At 31.9% G+C, this 23,956-nt stretch overlaps 3 protein-coding genes across 4 annotated transcripts in view; all 3 read left to right on the top strand.

Annotated features, from left to right (window-relative positions):
* The window catches only part of LOC129945514 (ubiquitin-like protein 3), a 190,742-nt gene that overhangs the window by 143,485 nt on the left and 23,301 nt on the right, over positions 1-23,956 (top strand). For both annotated transcript variants that reach the window (XM_056055302.1, XM_056055301.1), the window contains one exon: positions 23,198-23,306. In XM_056055302.1, the coding sequence (XP_055911277.1) occupies positions 23,198-23,306 (109 nt within the window). The remainder of the gene's footprint in view (positions 1-23,197; positions 23,307-23,956) is intronic.
* Positions 1-23,956, top strand: part of LOC129945513 (cathepsin B) — a 112,970-nt gene that overhangs the window by 30,304 nt on the left and 58,710 nt on the right. The window lies entirely within an intron of this gene.
* On the top strand, positions 4,529-6,220 carry LOC129945512 (uncharacterized). The gene is made up of 4 exons (XM_056055298.1): positions 4,529-4,760; positions 4,812-5,032; positions 5,244-5,400; positions 5,685-6,220. The coding sequence occupies exons 1-4, from the start codon at positions 4,595-4,597 to the stop codon at positions 6,149-6,151; spliced, it is 1,011 nt and encodes a 336-aa protein (XP_055911273.1). The 5' UTR covers positions 4,529-4,594; the 3' UTR covers positions 6,152-6,220.

Below are 23,956 nucleotides of genomic sequence, written 5' to 3' on the forward strand. Positions count from 1 at the left end.
CGAAACACAAAATTGGGTAGAAAAGTATGTAGAGTATAGGTATTAGATAAGTTACCTATACCTACTGGTTAATGTGAGCACATATTGTTTTAAGGGTCCTTTTTTCAGCAAAAAAATGTAGAAACAGAAAGGTTCAAAATGATAAAGTATGCCAAGTAGATTTTCAAACAAACCATCAGCTACTCGAAGATGTTTTTTTTCTTAAACTTATACTTTGTAGGATTAAGGTATAAATATTCTCCTACACACTTTGGTTCTTCTATAATAGCTATAGATATAGATGATACCTATTTGATGAAGTAAAAAAGTAACATTGAATAGGTTTTAAGTCGAAGGTGCCTTTAGGGAGAAGTCCTTTGATATAATTTATAGAAAGATAACTCAGTAAAACAATATGTAACTGTCACATAATTTATATTTTATAAACTTCAAAATTTGACGTTTGATCATAATCGTTTAAGAGACAGTTTGTTTACAGTGGGTTAGCTTTAATCTACACTCAGAGAAAAAATCCTATAGACTGCTCAATGGGACGCCCATTGATGGAAAATATCGTTTTTTACTATGAAATCTAATGAATTTAATGGTTTTAGAACTATTGTTTCAATAGTTTTGAAACTATTAACAATAATGGGGCCCATATTATGAATTTAATTGGAAATACCTTTGTTTTAATAGTTTTTTACTATTAATATCTAATAACGCGTACCATTATGTTAATAGTTCATTACTATACAACTTCAATAGTATCCATACTTTTATAAACCTACACTTTTAATAATGCGGACCATAGCTATCAATAGTATTTACTATTACTTTTAAAGTATCGTCTTATTAAATGAAACCGAATTTCGAAATATTTATTGGTTAATAGTGGAACCCATTAAAACACAAGAGTTAATAAGATTTAGCATATTGAAGCTAATAGTATGTACTATAATTTTGATAGTATCGTCTGATAAAATGAAACCGAATTTCGAAATATTTATCGGTTAATAGTGGAACCCATTAAAACACAAGAGTTAATAAGATTTAGCATATTGAAGCTAATAGTATGTACTATAATTTTGATAGTATCGTCTGATAAAATGAAACCGGATTTCGAAATATTTATTGGTTAATAGTGGAACTCATTTAAAATACGATTCAATGAGATTTGTTATATAAAATGTAATGCTATGTACCTACTATAGTTTGAAGAGTATTGGCTTGATAATATAATTTGATTTTAAGTATAGATTTTGAAAGATATTTCATTAGCAAAGTATAAAATTATTATACTATTTCAATTCTTTTTCGATTAGGTACATTAAATCAGAAGAAGTGTACTTATCTTCCCATGGTATATAAAATAAATACGTGACATAAACTCTTTCGCACCAAAAAATCTTTGAAATAAAACAAAATTAAAGTTGCTTTTTACTTTCGAAAGCGTAAAAAACTTAATTTTAACATAAACTACATCAACATTTTCAGAATATTTGTCACAATTTTTGAGGCTTTATTTTATATTTATAAGGTTTAGTTGAAATTTCAGAATTTGTAATTTACGTCAAAAACGGAAACCCCTTAATTTTTATCCAAACAAACTATTTCTTCATGAATGTTCAATATGAAATTACACAAATATATTAGTACGGACACATGGAGAAATATTTCAATGTTGTTAGTTCTACGCCCAAAATACTTATTGACCCTGAAATATTTCTTGGAATCAAAATGATTGATATATTTTAAGTTATTTTGATTCTGACAACAAACAAGATTCGTATAACTTGTTTATTATTTAAAAAAATATTTAAAACCTACAATGATATTTTGTTTTTAAAATAGTTATTATTGCTAAAACAATATACATATATTTCTTCCAAAAACAAGCCTTACCATAAACATACAAATTGGCTTGCATATTTTACCTTTTGATATCTTTCAAGTTATTCAAAATTAATTTTAAAGTTACTGTGTAAAGTTAAGTGATAATATAAATCGCAATATGTTCTATTAAGGTAAGTAAGATTTCATGCAATTTAATATAAAATAACTAATATGGATAAGGTATCTTACGATAATTTTATTTATAACTAAGCTATCTTTTATTTTGTATCGCATAACACAGTTTCAATTTTATTAAACATTAACCTAATATTCAATATTCTGTTAAAATACACAAAGTTAAAGAATATACCGGATAATGAATGCATTACCAAATAATAATATATTAGTTAAAGCAAAAGTAGTTTTAATATCAAGCCGTTTTTTCTTTTAATTTTGTCAGAGATTGGTGGTTTTATTGCTTTTAGAAATGCAATTTACGAAACTCTTAATAAAAACAAAAGATCCAAACATTTAGGCATTTTTTTGCACAAACGGCAAACTTTTTTCAGAAATACCACGTGTTCATTTAATTCAGTGAAACATCCGTTAGTTTAACACATTTCCGTTAAGTTTTTATAGTATTCACCCCATTGTCTAAGAAAATATAATAGTAGATCCCATTAAGTGAGCATATTTTTAGGGCTCCTAATAGTAGCGCCCCATTAATTTAACAGTTTTTCCCATCGTTTTAATAGTATATCCCATTAAGATTCTGATATTATGCTTTGGATTGGTAAAAACTTTGCCATTTGTTTCGCTACAGTCCTCGGGCCCAGTCGCTTGTGAATAAAAATGTTTGCATTTATTTAACTAAGCTTCAAGTGTAAAGTTAAAAATATTGTTTAATTTAGAAGCCTTTTTAAATCCGGTATGTTTAAATAAATTGTTTGGTAATAATTCATATCAGATTGGGTTTCGGTGATCATTTTTTAATTCCCTGAAGTAATATAAAAACAAAAACAATCAAAATTGCTTTCAAGTCCCGTTAAGTTTTTATAGTATTCACACCATTATCTTGGGATTATAATAGTAGATCCCATTAAGTGAGCATGTTTTTCGGGCTGCCAATAGTAGCGCCCCATTAATTTGATAGTTTTTCCCATTGTTTTTATAGTATATCCCATTAACATTCTGAAATCACGCTTTTGATTGGCAAAAACTTTGCCATTCCATTTGTTTCGCTACAGTCCTCGGGCACAGTCGCCAGTGAATAAAAATCTTTGCAAGTTTCATAAAAGAGTAAATTTAAAAAAAGATATAATTTAGAAGCCTTTCTAAATCCGGTATGTTTAAAACAATTGTTTTGGACTAATTCATAGTAGATTAGTTTCCTGTGATCATTTTTCAATTCCCTGAAATAATATAAAACAAACACAATCAAAATTGCTTTCAAGTCCCGTTAAGTTTTTATAGTATTCACCCCATTGTCTCAAGATTATAATATAAAAGTGAGTATATTTTTCAGGCTGCTACCATTTCCTATTAAAGTGAGTGTTAATTGCTATTTTGATATTGATATGTAGTTGCCATGAATAACTGTGAAATTGGAGAGGTGGTTTATGTTGCAGCGGAAAATGAATTTGTCATTGAAACCCCAATAAACATAATCGAAGAAAATGCGTATTCAAAGGAAAAAACAATTATTATCGATGCATTAACCACTGATTTAGAAGAAGGTATTGAAGATCGAAATGAGATGAAAGAATTAATTTGCGATAAATTTGGATTTGATGAAATGGTTTATAAGCGTCTTATTGGTGTGGAGATACTTTTTTCTAACATAGTTCCAAAGCTTAACTCTATCCTATTTAATTTTAGATAATGGATTTGATATTGAAAGTCTCCTACTTGTTACTGAATCAGAAATAAATGATTTATTCCCTGCCCCTCTTTTGGGAACAAGAGCTAAATTTAAATTTCATCTAAATATTTATAGACAAAAAGTATGATATAATAGTCTAAACATTTTAACTTTAATATTTTTGTAATGTTTTTGTTCGTTTTGATTAATAAGTCATCTAAAAACGTTTCTGACGCTTGTAAAAATTGGATTGAATCTCAATGTTTAAGCCAGAATTCAACTGAAGCTAACAGTGATTTAAGTTCACCAACATCATCAACTACTTCTTTTGGGGATGAGTCAAAAATTTTTAATAATATAACACTGCAAGATCTCTTACAAACAACAGAAAAAGGCCAGGGTGTATTGGATAACTACAAACAAAAAAATTGTTTAGACGAGATACATAAGAATACCTTAGTCTCTATTATTGTTGAAAGTTTTTCATGCAGAAATAAGGGAATGACGATGAAACAAATTCAAGCGGCTACTAATGCTATTAATTTAACTTTTCCATCTGAAAGCAAGGTAGCTTATTTTTATAAAAACTTACACAGCTATGTATATATATTTAAAAAAAAAATATTTATATTACTCGTATACAGATATCAAAACAAAATTCAAACATATTAAAACAAGTATTTGAATCTTCAATTTACCGCAAAAAAGACATGCATGTCATTATTGTTTATATGGATTTATACTCCCATTAAAATAAGTTCGTTAACTTTTCGTTATATAAAGGATAGTTTTATAAAAAGTTGGGTTAACAAATTTTCACTTATGTGCATTCAAACTTGTATTAATAATAAAATAGTTTGAATATAAACTTTAATTATAAACATATTTAAGCTCGACCATTTGAATATTCACCTTTTTATGCTCCATTTATATAGCTGTAATAAACAATTTTTTCAGGAATACTATATGCACAAAAGAGGTCACGGCCTTAATCCCACCGGTAAACTTCATGATAAGGCAGTTAACGCTAGAATCAAACTGAAAAGTTTCAAAAGGAAACTCGTGAGTGAGAACAAGGATCATGGTAAAAACAGCGTAGTGCTCATTTAAATTTTGTTTAAAATGTTTTTATTAGACACAACAGAAATTGATCCCGAGTTAAATGAAGCGGATATTCCCTATAACTCTGAAATTGAAGAAACTATTGCTTGGCTCAAACACAACAATGAACCATGGTCGGAAGTTCAAAAAAGATGGAAGAAAGTAGCGAGGCAAAGACATCGAGATATTCAAAATAATTCCTTAAATATCTTCTCAGAGTGGCCACTCTTCAAACATTCTCTTGGACATACACTTGTAAGTTTTCATAACATATACATAACCAAAATAAATTATAAAAATTGTAACATGTTTCAAATTCATATTCTTGAATTATTATAGTTGTAATGAGGTAACCTTCGTTACAACAAAAGATTAATCTTTAACATTTGTTTGTATTCGGCCAACGGATTTAGCCTCAAGAAAGATATTTCCATTGCCTACGAGTAATAAGGTTGTTTTTTTTCAGGTTGAAATTGACTATGAAATTTTGAAACCCAACAATCGATCGCAACTATTTCAGCTCTGGCCTTCATTTACTGCAAGGATTGTTCCACTTTTACAACAAAAACTAAAGGATAAAGCATCGTTGGCATTTTTAAAGAATTTTGAAAATATTGATGCAAGTAAGATATCATGTTTATTTTTTGTTTATAAATAGGGATAGGCACAAAATATATCAACAGTGAAAGCCCAATAACTTGGATGAATACAAGAAAAAAATATTTAAAATAATTTGTTCGTCTTGCGACAATCCAACCTATCGCTCATAGACTGTTGGTTATTTTTTTGCCATTCAGCCTGTTTATAAAGCTATGATTTACCATTTATCTCCTATTCAAACAAAATTTCTTAAATTTTCAAACTCGTATCCATGTTTTTAACAAATAATATTTCGTGTTTATTTCAGATTCTCGTGATTTTTTTATTCTCTCTTCAATCCATGTCCTTTTAAAACCACCAATAATATCTGTTGGAAAAAATGAATCAAAGAAATCAAAATGGAAACCATCAATTAAGGATGCCCAGGACTCCTGTTTTTTATATTGCTCTTCGATTCTTGATTATACGGTCAAAGTAGAAAATTTACGCCAAAAATACCACACGAAGGGACTAACATTGCAACCGATCATTATAGTAATAGGTAAAGAAAAAAAAGAACTTGAATATTTTTACAGTTACTATGATGACGTTTTGTACAAATTTTCTACATTGCTTAAATGCTTAGATTCAACATTTAAACTTTTTCATGTATTAAATTTTAATTATCCGAAAGAGGGTAAGCAATTGTATTTATTTCTTGAAAGCTTTTTTTACAATTTTGCTTGCCAACCAAATGCTAATATAAATAGCCTTACATGTAGTTTGCGTCAGTAAAAAAAACTTGTTTGTAACAGAATGCAAAGTTATTTAATTCTTTATTAGTTTTATTATTAAAAGACAGTAGATCTCAATTCAATCATTAACATTTACATTCTTTGCACATTAAATATTATTCGTAATTGACTTTATAACATTAATCACAAAGTGAATTTCTTTCTTATTCTAATTTTACTACCTTATATACTCTTTAAATTATTTAATACTTAATATTTTATCTTTCCTAAAAAACTTAATTTTACTCAAAATACGTTATCATTGGCTTTTTGTCATTTTTCTCTCTTACCAAAATGAAATGTTTTTTGTGTGTTCAATCAAATGTTAGTTTTTCCTCCAACAGTTTAATTAGCCACTTAAAATCTGACCACATCTTAAAAGGTTTGGATTTTTTTGTATGCTCAGAAAAAGGCTGCTTCCAGAAATTTCAAAATATATATACTTCCAAACGTCACTTGCAAAGAGTTCATGAAAATAAAACTTATAAATCTAAAACAAACCCTACGTCTTATGAGCAACCTCAAACCACTTTAAATTTCTACAAAGAAAGCGATCTGAGCACAACAAGTGTGAGTCCAATTAATATTATTAAAGATAATATTCCAACAAACTTTCTGCAAACTGAATTAACAAACGCTTTTCCAGACGAATTAGCTGGAATTGTTTTCGCACTTTCACTACACAATAATGATAATTTTAATAGAAAAAATGTTTCTGATATCATTGAAAAAGTTCTAAAGAATGTTATTAACCCCCTTATAAGAGCTGTTGCTTTAAAAATTGTACCTCTAGTTGAAGCCGAAAACAATAGGGCTTCTTCCATTCATTTACTCGATGAGCTTTGTATTCCTTTTAAATCTGTCAACACTGAATACAAATTAATGCAAGAACTAGAAACTAAAAATTTGTTTAAAAAACCACTCTATTACACAATCAATGATGAAGTATGCGAAGTAATCGTCAATAGCATTCCCACGCTAGATTCTAGTAAGGTTACAGGTGTAATAATGCCTTTGGAGTTTCAAATCCAACAATATTTTCAGTGCAAAAATGTTTTACTTGAAACCTTAGACAATACAAATATGTTAAATAATAGTGCTCCTGGTGTATATTCGAGTATATTAAATGGAACAGTTTGGAAAGAAAAGGCACGCAATTTCGAGGGTAAATTAATCATTCCCTTTATTTTATTTTTGGATGATTTTTGCATAGACAATCCTTTAGGTTCACATGCAAAAGATCAATCAATCTGTGGTGTATATTACAGTTTTCCAACTATTCCTAAACATCACTTATCAAAATTGAAGAATATTTTTGTGGCTGGCTTTTTTAAAACAAAAGACAGATCATTATTTGGCAATTCGTTTGCAATTAAACCTTTTGTTGAGCGTATAAAATCTTTGGAAACTCATGGTTTGGATGTACATGTAAATGATAAAAGTTACCACTTATACTTTGTCTTGGCATTTGTCACCGGGGATAACCTAGGTCTAAATACTTATTTAGGATTTTCAGCCAGCTTTAATTCAAACTTTTACTGTCGAGTCTGCAAAAGAAGCAAACTTGATATGCAATCTGACGTAATTGAGCATCCTTCGTTCTTACGTAATCATGAAAATTATGAGGCTGATCTTGAAGCAAAGTCCGAAAAATTAACCGGCATAAAAGAAAAATGCGTTTTTAATGAAATCAATTCCTTTCATGTTACGCAAAACTTTTATTTTGATATAATGCATGATATATTCGAGGGTATTTGCAGGTATGATGTTTCAAAAATCTTAGTTAATTTTATAGAAACCTCAAAATTTTTTTCTATTGATGTTCTTAACGATCGTAAACTGTTGTTTGACTATGGTGAAACAGAGACAGGTAACATCTCCACTCCATTTGTACTTTCGTTGTTAAAAGTTAACAATTTAAAAATGACTTCTCTCGAAACAATGACTTTAATTCATTTTTTGCCATTAATGATTGGAGATCTTGTTCCAGAAAACAACAAAGTATGGGAACTTCTTATAACACTTGTTAAAATAATTGATTTAATACTCTTATCAGAAATAGATGAAGTAAAGTTGAAGTCCTTGAAGCATTTAATCTCTAAACATAATACTTTGTTTATAAATACATTTAAAGAGCCTTTGAAACCAAAGTTTCACTTTCTGGTGCATTATCCATCTGCAATTCGAAAGTGCGGACCACTTAAAATCTTATGGTGCATGCGATTTGAAGCTTTGCATAGACTAAACAAGCAGTCTGCAAAAGCTACGAATTCAAGAGTAAATATTTCGTACACACTTGCGTTCAAAGCTGGTCTTAAGTTTTCTGATACCCTAGTTAAACAAAATTTTTTTGAAAATACTTTTATTTTCGATGAAAAATCAGTTTATACACACAATTTAAATCTTTCTTATAAAAACATTAACTACAATAATCTAAGCATTGGTCATTGCGAAGTGAAGTGCATATCAAAATTAACATATAAAGGAAAAACATACAAAGAACATTTCTTTTTAACTAAAATTGCAGAAAAATCACAGCTTTTTGAAATTCAAAAAATATTAATTGATGAATCAAAATATTACTTTCTATGTCAGGAGTGGAACATAAAATATTTCAGTGAGCATATACAGGCCTTTGTAATAGACAACCGCCACCAAAAAATTTCTTTGCACTCTGTTACTGAATTCAATAGTCCACCAATCCACATTCATTATTTACAGAATGGATTAAAAGTGTTTAGGTCTAAAATGACCTAGTTTGTTTGTTTAAGAAAATGTTAATACAAATACTTTTTAAGTTAAGTTCTTTAGAATGATAAAAACGTCGAGACTTTTTATCCATGTTGATATGACGGAAATTTTTATACTTTAATTTCTATGTTAAGTACGATGTAAACAACTTGGAAAATAAATTTTTTATTAATGTTATTTATAAATTAAATCTGTTTGTTTTTTTTTCTTATGAGCTTATTATTCAAAAAGGATATGGTAAACATTTAAGTATATGTACGTAAGTATACATATTCGCAAATAAAAATTAATTTTGGAACTAAAAAAGTGTTTTATTTTTCAACTTTATCAACTATTAAATCATATCATTTGAACAATACATGAAATGAAAAATACTGTACTATTAAATCAATCAGTGGTACGATACTATTTTATTAATGTTAATGTACTATTGAAATAATAGTAATTTACTATAAAAGTAATAGTGCAATACTACTAGATCAATAGTACTGTACTATTAAACCGATAGTAATGTACTATTAAATTAATAGTAGTATATTATTAAATCAATAGTGCTTTAGTATTAAATCAATGATACTATACCATTAAATCAATGGTACGATACTATTTTATCAATGGTAATGTACTTTTGAAATAATAGTAATTTACTATAAAAGGAATAGTGCAATACTATTAAATCAATAGTAGTATATTATTAAATCAATATTACAGTAGTATATAACAATGGTACTATACTATTGAACTAATTATGCTTTACTATTAAACTAATAGTACTTTACTATAAATTGTATAGTATTTTACTATTGAACTAATAGTAATATACTATTAAATCAATAGTACTACAATATTAAATCAATAGTGCTATACTATTACATTATATTCGAAGTCAGATTTGTTTTCGAATTTCGAAATTAAGAAATGTTATTATACTATTGAATCAATGGTCACATACTATAGATTTTTAATAATACGCGCCCTATTAAAATAATGTTATTTAATAGGAAATACAATTGCTTCTATAGTATTTCACTATTAAATCAATAGTGCAAACACACCATTAAATTAATAATATCAAAACTATTGAAGGAATGGTATACACACCATTGACTAATTTTAATAGTAAAAAACCATTCAAACAATGGTTTTCCCATTGGATTTATGGGATTTTTTCTCTGAGTGTAGGATAATTGCAGTTGATAAATCATCGAATAGGCTCTCAAATGAACATTTCTATAAAATAATTCATCCACGTCATAGATTAAACCATCCATCATAGAAATGATGGTTATGCATCTTACCCATTCTGAACAAACAGGCATTAAAAAAGTTGTCAATTGTCAAACCATTATGTGTGTTTTTTTTTTAGCTCAGAATAGAACATCTGAACAACCTCTAAAAAAAGTGTGCTCTGAGCGTTCAGAATTATTTTTTAAACAAAACTGAACATTTAGCTGTCACTATTTGACATTTGTCAATTTGCTTGTCATTCATTTTTGTCTGATATTGTTCAGAGCGTGCTCTATAAGCTCAGACAAAAATTACTGCAAAAACCGAGTTTACTGCTGAAGTTTTAAATCTTATTCCTTGTTTCTGTAGAAAAAAGAAAACACTAATTTAATACTCCGCACGTTCAGAGGTAAAAAAAAACACAATTTTTTGTTTGACAGTTCAGGCGCTGCTCTGAACTATAAAAATATAATCCAATGCTCTTATCCAATTTTGTAGATCCGTTTTGGGTCCTTACAAAACTGACTCAATTTTGATTCGTTTATTCAACAATTAGATCTGTTCCGTTGCTTCTAATTTTTCATAATGAGTCAGTTCAGTAAAAGGGCATAATCACAAATAATTTGTATTTTTATTTCAAAATAAATACCCAGACAAAATAGTGCATCCAGTGCTTAGTTCAAAAATGAATATTTAAGTATTTTTCTTTTGATTTAATTTTGCTTCAATCATTTTGCTTCAGAGACTTTTCACAACTGACAATTCCTCTCAATAGTTATTCTCTTCCAAAAGAAAAATTGCTGTATTACCCGTGTTTTGTTGGAAAATCTATCAATAGTATAGTAAGATTTTTTACGAATAACAAAAACAATATCCGCAGTATGAATACTACCGATAAAAGTTAAAGTAGAATCTTAATACGGATGGGTTTTTGACATTTATACCAGCCTCGAATGGATCTTATGCGATTTCATTCTCAAATGTTGGTACGATTGATAGGTATTGCATTTGTATATCAATGGCTGTGTTCGTTGAGTAGTTGTGCATTGGGGAAAGAAATCCATCTGTTACTGTTGGCATTGTTTAGTTTAGTTAATGAAAATGGACTAACTGGGATTATTTTGCAAGAGAAAACAATAGAAACGATTATTAAGTTTTGCTATGTTTCCACCAAGGGTTTATCTCAGTTTATATTAAATAAATCTTTTTGGTGTTTCCACCGCACAAGAAGATTTAAAAATGATTAAGTTTGACAGCACTTTTTAAAATGCAAATGTTGTTTCTTATGAAGTGCAAGTGAGATAATTTTAATTGTGTTAAACAATGAAGAACTAAATAGTCCGAATAGTTTTTTTCTAATTTGATTAAAACAAAACTTTTTTTTTTGTACACAAACATGCAAATAAACAGACCATAATGCATTATCTTTAAAACCAACTCCTCCACACAGATTTTTCTTCACCGGACTGGAATCGAGGCTAATCAAGCTTACTTCAACTCGATTCAGGTATATATACTATTAAGGCGAGCTTCAACCTCGCTTCAACACCACATGTTAATGTAGTAGTCTACGAACAAACCCCTTTGAAGTTTTTTTTTCAAGTTTTTATTTTATGTCAAATTGTTTGGGTAAAACTTTGAAATCGACTATCACATTACACAGACTTATTTTCTTGATTTTTGATAGTTTACTATTCTATTATGTATGTATTACAAACGTACGGAGTTACACACACACGGACATCTCTGTAAACATTAAGGATTAAGTATCTATAGGAATCTTGTGTGTGTTAAAAACTGTCAACATTTTCAAAATAAAATACAATTTGAATAACTTCCTATAGGAAGTAAACAATAATCATATTGACAAATGAACATTGACATTGGCACTTGATGACAGCAATTGACATTTAACAGGTTGTTTTTAGGTATTTAAATGCACTTGTGGGATTTACACGAACCAACAATATCACTTTACCTGATGTTTTCCTAACCCTCTCGAATACTTTGTATCACGTCAATGAAAAATTTTAAATATTACATTACATTTTCCTTCAAATAGAATAGTTTATTAAATCACGGCTAAAGCACAAATTTCAAATAGAAATAAAAACAAATACCTATACAACTTCAAAATCACATCACATTAAAATAAATTAGAACCACCATGCCGACAGCCATCATTATTGTTGTTATTGGATTTTGTTGTTATTGTCTCGTTAAAAACATGAACATAAGGGTCAAGTTCGAATGAGAAAAAGCCTGCAGTATAATGTAATAACAATAACATCCATAAATATCTCTATAAATTTAAACAAAATCATGCAAATTCGAAAGCATTCAGGCAATTAAGCCATCAAATAATTAAATCGTCGATGTGTATATGCCTTTATTCGTATACAGGGTGATCCTTTAGGTATTTTCCCATTTAAATTAAAATTTTGGTATTTTTAGAGTTTGACATATGCATACATGTAATTGTTAGACAAACACTGCGTCCGTTGTCGCCATCGGGGACTCAATAATATAGAAATATTCATGGAATTTAAAGCTTTCCTATAAAACTGGCAGCCTGCAAAAGTAATTTATTTGATCAAATAGCAAAATAACGCTGGGTGGTGCGCTTCGCCAACTGTTACATTTGCTTTGGATTTGGAGCACAGGAGGAGCGTCCGCGTCCGTCGTTCAGATACCATATAAACATGATCAACGGGATTTTATTTTTCAAATTGCATTCGGGATTATTATTAGCTGCATTTGTTGCGGTGATGTTCATGTAGACATAAAATGTATTTTCCTAGAAATTTGTGTAATCTAAAAACACCTGCATTATGCGTTTTGAAAAGAGAATGATGGCAGGCCCAAAACATGACATTTAGTTGCGTTACAGTGGGGTAGGCTATATTTTATTGATACAAAAAAGACTTGAAAGGCATAAATTGTGAATTTAAACAGAATGGAGTTCTGACTTACTTGGATTTGAGGGTTTGTGGAAAAATCTAACGTATACAATCCCAGCATATGTCAACTGCCATCACATGGAACACTGACTTCGAAAATATCAAGGATTTCTTCACATGTGGTGATGTTGAGGATATATTACTGGTGGGAGACCTAAACGCAAGAATAGGGATTGGAGAAGGGGTTGAGAATGCCAGACTCGGTAAAGCAAGAACTTTAAAAGACACAATTAAGAATACAAGAGGAAGTCAATTGCTTGAACTTTGCAACATTTTCGGCCTCCTTGTAATGAACGGTGTAAGTGATGGTGATAAATTGAGTGAACTAACATTCGTGGGAAAACAAGTAATTTCGGTCATTGACTACAGTTTGGAAGGTGGTGATTGAAGAACAGTTGTTAAAAATCTGGAAATAGAAAAGAAACCGTTTTCAGACCACATGCCTCTTTGTATATCCTTTACTAACGGGGAAGAAAAAATGAAACCAATGTACAAATGCAACTGATTCCCAAACAACGCTGGTCAAACGAATCTGCATCCAACTATTGAACACGTTTAGATGCACATCTGTTAATGGAACGATACGACGCAAGCCTGAACAAAATTGAAAAAAGCATTAAAGAATATCAGTCAAAGAAAAACTGAATATATGGTTTGACAAGGAATGCATACAGGCGAAAAGCCTTTCGTACGCTGAGGGAATACCATCAGCTAGTGATAAATAAGCTTGCTGAATATTGTAAAAGGTGGAATCTAGTGGTAAATTTAAATAAATCCAAAGTGACGGTAGAAAATCGGGTGCAAGTGAGCAATTGCACTATAATGGTGAAAGAGTAGAGTTGGTGAAAGAATACAAATATCTAGGAATCTGCTTTACTAAGAACTCGAGCATGGAAAAACATCTCACTGACAAACTTGCTAAGGGGAAAACAGCTATAAACGTACCATGAAAGCAATGTTTTAATAATAAGGAAATTACGCACACCAGTAAATTCAGGGTCTTCGAAGCTGTATCGAAATCAGTTATGTTTTATGCAGCGCAAGCTTGGGGAGGTCGGAGGAAATATGAGCAAGTGAAAAAACTGGTCAGATTTTCCACTTTCCTTCGAGTACGCTAAACTACTACATGATCATGCTGGAAACGGTTTAATCGCCTTTATTTATAAATTCTCTCAAGCTGCAGGCCGATTACATCCTCAAAGTTCTGGATATGCCAAGTTATCATCTCCCAAAGAAATTAGTTATTCAAACGATCCAATCCCGAAGTGGATGGTTTAAAGACTGGATTGAACCAGCCGAGCAGGTGGATGTTGACCTAAACTATAGTAACCTTGCTTCTTGAAAGCCAACTTTATATCGCCTAATACCTCGTTTGGATGAAGCCTCAAGAACACAATACACGGAGCACGCCAAAAGTTCACTGCACCGCATGATTTACAGTAGACTAGACTACGATAAAGTAGTGTGAAGTGTAGTTGAAATATTTTTTTAGAAAAGTTTCAGAGTTTTGCCAACCTTCAAAGAGCTCTTTCTTATGATCCTGAATCAAGTGCTTAGGAGCTTATACAATTTGGGATACTCTACAATGAGTGGATATTTTGTAGCAGTTCTTGCTGCAAAGTCTGATGCCTCATTTCCTTTGATTTCGGAATGTCCAGGTATCCATGTAAGAATAATATTTTTATTGGCGAATAAACATCTTCTTATAAGCTCCAGAGAAGGGCATTTATTTGTCTCATTTTTAAGACCCATGAGGATACCAAGATTTTTGGTTTCAATGAGCGATCTGCAATGTAGCCGTTCGCAGAATCTGGTAAAAGAGCTTGCTGAATAATAGATGTTTCAGAATTTGGTTCTAACTGAATGGCTGCGTATGAACACCAATTGTCTTCTTTGTACGAACCGTCAGTGTAGGAGATGCTATCAGCGTTATAGGCAGAGATCAATTCTCAATGAAGCATTCTAAATATGTCCTCAGTAGTATTTTCCTTTGTGTGCAAGATTAGTGTTAATGGAAAGTATATGTCTTTTCTAGGTGGTAGATTACTTCCTAATGTCTGCGTATTATTGAATGAAAAAGAGCTAAGATTGGAAACTATAGATGTCATTTTTATAAGGGCAGATTTGGAATAATTCTTGATCGGTTTTTTAACGTTAATAACATCTTCAGCAGCCTTGAAGTTACGGTTGAACTGTTTAAGGTGAGTAATGCAACTGCCTATTTCTCTTGAGCATAAACGATTAAAATAACGGTAAAAGAGGGTGAGACAAGAAACATTTCGAAGTTGTTCAAGCGAAGTAAATGAACTTATGATGATATTATTACCTATCAATTTAAATGCTTTACGTTCAATACTATCCAAGAGGCTTAAGTAGCTTAAGCCTTAAGGCTTAAGCTTAAGTTGCAGGAGCATCAGCCCAAAGATGGAAGTTATACTTAAGCTTTGGACGTATATAAGTTTTGTAGATAACAGCCAGATCAGAGGGAGAGAAAAACTTCTTGCATCGCCTTAGAAAACCAAAACATTTTGCAGCATTTTTGGCGACATCGCGTATGTGATCATTCCACAAAAGGTGGTTGGTGATACACATACCGAGAATATCGAGATGTTCAGATGGATAATGGCAAGGGGGACGAATCTCGCTTTAACGAAACAAGACAGCATTGGGTTTTCGAAGCATTAAATTCCACGCGGTTTTTCAACCCTTATTCAAGAACGCTGTTAAGGTCGGAATTTAATGAGCTTGTCATATTTTGTCGTTGCAGTTCCACATCCGAAGAAGAGGAATGTGAATCTGAAAACTAAGAGTACCTACTATCGTCAGCGAAACAATGTATTGGATCAGAAGTTGCAGACAGGAGGTCATTTATAAAAATGAAAAAGAGTGTTGTAGATAGAACAGAGCCCTGGGGAACACCAGCATTTAATATGTGGTTTTCAGACTTGAATCCATCCAATACAACTTGTATTGAACGATTCGAAAGGTAATTACTAATCCAATGAAGGAGGGATTAATGAAAACCGAAAGCACGCGTTTTCCATAAGAGAGCCTGATGCCAAACCCTATCAAATGCTTTTGAAATTTCGAATGCAATAATCTTACTTTCTCCAAAGCGATGTAAAGATTTGTTCCGTTCTTCTGTGAGATGAACCATGAGATCAACAGTGGACCTATTGCTGCGAAAGCCGTACTGCCGGTCATTAAGAAGCTTTCGGTCTTTGAGATATTTCTTAAACTGATAATTTACCAGCGTTTCCATGACCTTGGAAAGAAGGGACGTAAGTGCAATCGGTCGATAATTAGAGGGTGAGGAAGATTCGCCTTTATTGGGAATGGGCTGGACAAATGCAGTTTTCCATCCGCTCGGAACGAGACCTGAGGAGTAGGGCATATGAAAAAGCTTACGCAGTGGTTTTGCCAGCGGTGAAGAACACCTCTTCAGAACAATAGCGGGGATTCCATTCGGACCAGCGGATTTATAGGGCACCATAGAATCACTAACGCGCTCGATGACAGGCGCAGTCATAACACTCACTGGCAGCGTAGAATTGGCGGCGAACTCCCTAACGAAGAGATTAGCTTTCTCTTAAGAACTAACAAATGGAGTGTCATTGACAACGAGCGTAGAAACCGAGGAAGGGGAAAAATTCCTCATGTTTTTTACAAATGACCAAACATTTTTACTGCCTTTGGGACATTGCAGTATTTTTTGCCGTAATTTTTGGTCATGTATAAATTTGGTCCTTTAAATATGGGCGTTGCAGGCCTTCCTGGCTTGCTTGAACTTGTTCCGGTTTTCCTCAGTTGGATTGGCTTTAAAACAACGGAAACTTACGTTCTTGACCCTAACCACCTCTTTACAGCTCGCTTGGAAGCATGCGTTTTCCATAGGTCTGATGCTTTTAACCCTGTTCGGGATAAAAGTTCTATCGAGGAAGCATAGTGACCAGTTAAAGATCCTAAAATAGTTATTGAGACCGTCCCAGTTGACTTTCTCGTATTGCCAAACGGTTCTCCTAGGAGCTCTTTCTTTAACTGAGGAGTTTCGACACGAGAAATTTGCAGATATAACACAATGGTCAGATGTGCCTAGAGGAGATAGAATACTAATAGCGTACTTATCAGGGTCAGAGGTAAGAAACAATCAAGGTTGTTGAATAATTGGTACCATAACTCTATCAAATGCTTTTTCCAAATCGGATGACATGATAACACTTTGTTTGATTTCCGATAAATTTCCAGCAAGTGTGTGCTCTAGATTCTAGAAGATGATGGAAAGGTGAAACTCCTCTTTAACGTCTGAAACCATGCTGTCCTGGGTTATCCTTCTCTTCCATTAACCAACCAATTCGTCTAGCAATAATTTTTTTAAAAATTTTTGAGAGAATATTTGAAATCATGATGATTTCGCGATGTTTTCGGAACCGGCTTAAGTTTTGCTCTTCTCGAATCGTGTGGAAAAGTCCCAGTCGATATAATGTCATTGAAGCTGTCGTCGCATATTTTTATCATCTTGTAAGTGATTTTGTGCCTGCGCTAGTTCCTTTGGCTATCCTTAGAGTCATTTCTAGTTCAGTACGCGTAACACGTTCTGTTCGAAATTTATAAGGTCTATGGTTTGTGGGCGGTACAAGATCTTGTGGACTGAAGTTTTTTTTTATTTTCAATAATACTGGTTTGAGAGTAACTATCTTCTTTGTATCAATTGTTTCTGGGTCGTTTTGCATTTGTCCTTCTAAAAACATGTGAGGAAATTGTCTATCTGAGATTGGTGAGCGAACAGATGTCATCCTACTCCATAAAGTTCTCATGTCAAGTGACGGGTTCATTGTGTTAATGAAGTGATCCCGTGATGCTCGTTTAGAAATAATTGACTTTCGTTTTAGTTTGGCACACATTTTTCTAGGGTATCTGCGGGTTTTTTCCAAGCTGTGTTTTTTCCACTTACCAAAATTGCAATTTCCCTTGTAAACCATATTGGATTTGTCCTCGAAGGTACTTTTCTCGTTTTTGGTATTGCTTTTGCTGCTCTTATAATTTTTTCGATTTTCGCTGCTTCATTACCATGTATGCCCCACTGTTTCTCCACAATTAATCGAATCTGGGATACTTTGCAATAAAATCTATTGTGCGTGTCTGGAGAAATTTTGCACAAAATCTGAAAATAATTTATGTAGGCGGAATACATATCTACTTATAGTACATAGTATATTTTATTTGTATATAGCAATTTTTGGCAAATGTTTAGTGCACACGAGAGAGTGTGGAATTGAATTTAATTACATTGCAAAATGAATGGCAACAACGATTGCCGCTGATGCCCGCCGCTGCCGCCACCGATACGACAAAGTGCGGTACGGTGCGGTGTATAGTGCAGCGATGAGGTAAGTTCATGCTGAATGTGATGTTCGAGTGTATGAGTAAACTATTTGAACGTAGGTGCTGGGGTTGGGTGTTAAAGATGATTTAATTTTTAGTGAAATTCCAATTAACAGCAATTATTCTCAATGTTTCTTTCCTGTTTTTGTTTTATTTTTCTTCTCGGTTGTAATATTATTGTATACAATTAAATACTTCATGATAAATGGTTGAGGGAAATTGTTATAAATATAAAAATAAACTCGTAGTGAATAAGAGAATCGAGTTTTTAAAGTGTTTGGAACGGATTATTAATTCTTAGTTATTTTTCATAAAAATCCAATTCAGAAGCATACATTTTTTTAAATTATGAATCTTTATAGCAACGTCAACGTCTTTACCTATAAAATATATTTCTCACTCACCAAACGCCAAAATCATCACTTTGGAGAAACTGACATTTGTTTCTCAAATTTATTCTTAAACCTGAATTGGCCAGTTTATATTTCTGGGATTATTAAGATCTTCGTATTCTCTGAAATATAAACAACTCACAACTTATAAATAAACAACTTTCTCACTTTTGTGGTCAGAAATCTTCGGACAAAATTTGTATGATTCGATTTCCTAAGCACTCTCGCTGTCAAAAATGACATTAAAATGGCTGCGTTCAATCCCGTGTTGGATTGGTTATCCTGATTGTGTAGATTCTTAGATAATGTACCTTATTGAACGACTTGGATACCGAAATGAAGAAAGCTGACATTAAATAAAAACAACTTTCAGCTGTTCACAGAAAGCAAACACAAATTATTAATTTCGAGATGCAACATTTTTGTTAAATAAAATGTGCCATAGATAATTGTAATGATTCTGCGGATTTTTAATGAAAAAAACATTAAAATTTTCAATTTTCTGGTTTCATCAAATTCAAACATACATTGAATCAGCTGTTGTGTCAGAAATCTGCATGTACCAAAAATTCTTGGATACCTTTGAATTCCTTTTTTGACATTCCATCTGCTTTGGATCAGCTGTTCTAGTAGTAGTATAAGTAGTAGTAATATTGACTTTATTTCATTATAAAAATTACAAGCAATTTTAGCTTTCTAAGTCTATTTTGGTTTGGCCCAAGGCCGTCTACCAGATTGGCATTGATTTAAATAAAATGTTAAGTCTCTGATTTATATTTATATTATTTTTATTTTAAGCGGATGGATTAGAAGTCACCCCGATTATGCGCGGATTCATCTCAAAAAGATGGCTCGTTTAAACTCCCACTTGTGTGTGCGCCTAAATTGGTTACAGCGGTTGTTCTTGGTGAGCTTACGCCTTTAGGTGCTCTTGCTGGTTGACTGATTGTACAGTCAGATCCAGATGTCGTTGACATTTGTACACATTTGTGTTGTTACGATTTTGTAATTCACCATTAATTTTTTCTAAGGATGCCGGTATATCTCATAAAACTTCATGGATTATTTTCACACCGTTTTCTCTACCACGTTTTAGTCCCTCTGATGAATCTTGTCGTCTCTTAAGGCTATTTTCATTTGTGTCCTCGAAAACTTCTCGTTCAACTCAATCATTTAAGGGTTCTATTACACGTTAAACACTAACGCAGGTATTTGGATAACCAACCTGTGTGAGATTGAACGCACCCAATATGCATACTTTATAATAAATAAATTAAATAAATAAATAAATTGTCTCTTATTCTTGTGACAGACGTCATTTGAAGATGCGTTCTCTTGGATTTTTGGCTACAACTGCGTTCATTTATAAATTACTCCAAAAGTTACCTTGACAAACAATTGCTATGCAGATTAAAACCTTTGTTTTTGCTACATAAACAATTCAAAACCATCCACAAATAATGTAAAATATCTTAATTTCATTAAACAAGCAGCAGAAAATGTCCCTCAAAAAAATGTATACCACCATTTTTCAATTCTTATAAAACATCCCCCCATTTAAATACGTAAGTCTTTTAATACGTTGTTTATTTGATTTGTTTGTCTCTGACCTTCTGCCTGTTTCTTGAATTTGATTGAAATTTAACAAAAAAAAAAGAAAAAAATTACCCAATATGTATATAAAGATCTTAAAACAACATTTATTCGCTTCCATTACAAAACAGATACGAAATTGCATAATAAACCAATTACATTTGTCAACTTGAAGTAATAGCAGCGGCAGCAACCATAGCAGCAGTGGCAGTTTGAAGGAATTCTCACCAAAAAAAGAAGAAACACATTAACATTAACAAGCTGCCGACACGCAAATGGAAAAAAAAGGGGACTACACAAATTATTTACACCGGAATGATCAACTTGACACATCGCACGACGCGACGCACGTCGTCGTCATTGCCGCCAACATCTGCATCGACTTTAAAAAATAAAATAAAAAAACATCACTAAAGATTGGCCCTCAACAAATATTTAAGACAAATTAACGTGCAGCTAAAAGTTTGTACACAAAAAATCATTGAAAAAAGAAAAGTAAAACAGCAGCCTTAAAAATAACAACAACAAACAGAATGTACTCAAGTATACTATAAATTGCTCAATGGACGACCATTGTTTGATCTTTAGATGACATTTAGTTTGACATCTTAAATGAGAGATGATCGTAAAAGTTAAAATAATTTATGACACCAACAAAAATGAAATTAATTCATATAACTTGACCTTTAAACGTTTGTCGTATCAGCTTGTAATATCATAATAATTACAACATTTGGTTGTATGTTATAATTAAGTGTCATTATTGACATAGAAAAGTCAAAGTGTGACGAGAATTTGTCATTCCATCATAGATTTGTTTTTTTTTTATTGATACAACCACAATGGCGACAACGACGACGTTGACGTCAAGTCGGGCGATGACTTTCTCTTGCTGGAATAGAAAATAAAAGAAACAAAATAGGTGCGGTGCTTTCTCATTTTAATTTCTTTATTATTGTATAGTTTATGAACGTTGTTGGAATATAAAAATATGTAAAAGAATAATATTGTTATGCTGTGTTTTTAGTTTTTTTGTTGAATTATTGCTCATTCAGTAAAAAAATAACTTAACGAATCTGATAACTGAGGAAAGAAAAATAAAAATGACAACATTGACAGTGACAGATTCGTTCATTTAACTTTTAACATGCTACGCACTATTAGGCTTGATTTTTGAACGACAATCGAAGATCGTTGATGATTTCAATTATGAAAAAAAAAAAGTTGTTAAGTTAAGTTGTTGTTTGAATAATGTTTTAGACCTTTAAGCAATACACATTAAATTTTGTATTCTTGGTATGAAAAATAAAGAACTCCATTAACTTTTTGAACGCGTCCACATTTTGTTTTTTTATTGTTCAGACTTCCTGTTATCGTAATTCCTGTAGCTTATGTCAAAAACCCAACGAAAATTCACTTAAGTTTGTGAAATTACTGCCATAATGCAATTTTGCTCACGTATCTACATGTCAGATTTTACTTATGCGGCGAGGGAATGGGATCGCTCTTGCTTAAGTTTACTTAAGTTAACGAAACTGAGAAAAATTGAACGAAACGGAGCTAGACTCCATTATGTTCAATCGTATTGAAATTCTTTGTATTCCCACGTTTACTTATGCGCCCATATGCTAGCTTATGCCTATTATAGTTGGGCCTTAAAGCGAGTTTAGTTTTACAACAAGTGTCAAAAGCCTGCTAATTTGCTCTCCACGTTGATCTACAAAGCATTCAGGTAATTCAACAGCTTTTGTGTGGCCCATGTAATCTTTAATTCGAGACATCAGAACTGTCCAATATGACACATCGTTTTGTCAATTTTGTAAGTGTGCTCTTCGATCTATGGTCTTTAAAGTACATATCTTCCAAGTTGTATTTAAGGATCGAGTTTTAGATCAATAATTTTAAATAAAGATTACGACATGTGCTAATGTTTTGTAAAATATTTAAAGTAATGCTTTGGAATGTCAATTGTAAGCTACTGCGTTAAAATATGTAGCGACTCTGGTGTAACGTGTGTGCATTGGATGTAAGTGATTTCAATACAGAGCTCATTGATGTTTAAGTGGAAGATGCCAAATGCCAGAAACTAAAACTGGCTTCTTTATTGAGCTCATCATGGCTGAATCACAAACACTATTCGGCTTCGTCGACAGCTAAGTGTTTAGTTGTGTTTCAAAAATAAGAAAAAACCCAAAAGTAACGATGAAAGTTATTCATACATTTTGACAAACAGCACCAGCGTATCTAATATTGAACATGAATTATTAAAACCTGAACGTGTCCATTGACAGATCACGTAAACCAAAGCGATTTATCACTTAAACTATAATAATTGTTTCAAATTCTTTCTTCATGTAAAGAGGGAAACATCAAAACATTAAGCCCGGTGCACACTTGTGTCATTTTAATACGGGATGACGCAGAAATTTGGCAAAAATGACGCGCAAAATACACGCATTTGTGATTACTGCTGTGCCTTTGCATCAGCGCGCATTAAAATGACGTAAGTGTGCACCGGGTCTAAATGTCCACCTACATTGGTGGACAGATCAATTTATATATTTCAATAATAATACTTCTTATTATTTATACAAGACTTTCTATATTATCCCTTAAGTGACAGGTGTCAGATTCAACTGTCATACACAATGACTTTCTATTATGTCAATTGATAAATATAATTTAATTCTTATTTCTTGCTATAATTTAACTATAATTTATATATCTTTTCATCAATTTCAGATAAATCTCCGATTAATACTCGTTAGCGGCAAAACAAAAGAATTCCTATTCAGCCCCTCAGACTCAGCTGGTGATATCGCACAAACAGTATTCGATAATTGGCCCGATGGTGAGTAGAAACCTTAAAGTTTATATCTGACGTTTATTCAGGTTATTGATATCGAAAAACTGGCATTTTTTAAAATAACAATTGATAACTGGATATATCTCTTATCATTATCAGAGCACCTGGCAGGTAAAAGATATAAAATTCATTCATTTGATTTTGTTTACGTTTTTTTTATCGTGTGGTTTTGAATCCAAAAACCAAAACCTCCTATCTCTCAGCATTACCATGCCAAACATATTAAAGTGAAGTAAAAATGTTGTTTTATTTTTATCTCGGGGTGACTCGAACTCGATATTTCCGCTTGTTTTTTTTTTTTTAAATGGCGCATCTGTGGTACTGGTTTCTGGTGCTGGTTCTGGTTCTGGTAGTACATCTGCGCCACTTTTATGTTTGCACTTAACTTGTATTATTGGTAGGCGTCAGCAGAATGTTATGTTGGTACATATTGGCATTGTGTTTGCCTAATTAATTAATCTGCAGCGCGGTTCATTTACATAAATTATTCTCCTACATGTCCTCGTTGTGTATGTATTTTACCTATAGTCATGTGTGATGTCGTCGATAGATTTCCATGTCGATACGGATTGATCCCAAGAGTTCCATGCACGATTCCTCCCTAAATTTGATGTTCTTACAGCTATGGGCAAAAT

This window comes from Eupeodes corollae, chromosome 2 (genome assembly GCF_945859685.1).
Source record: "Eupeodes corollae chromosome 2, idEupCoro1.1, whole genome shotgun sequence".
NCBI lineage: Eukaryota > Metazoa > Arthropoda > Insecta > Diptera > Syrphidae > Eupeodes > Eupeodes corollae.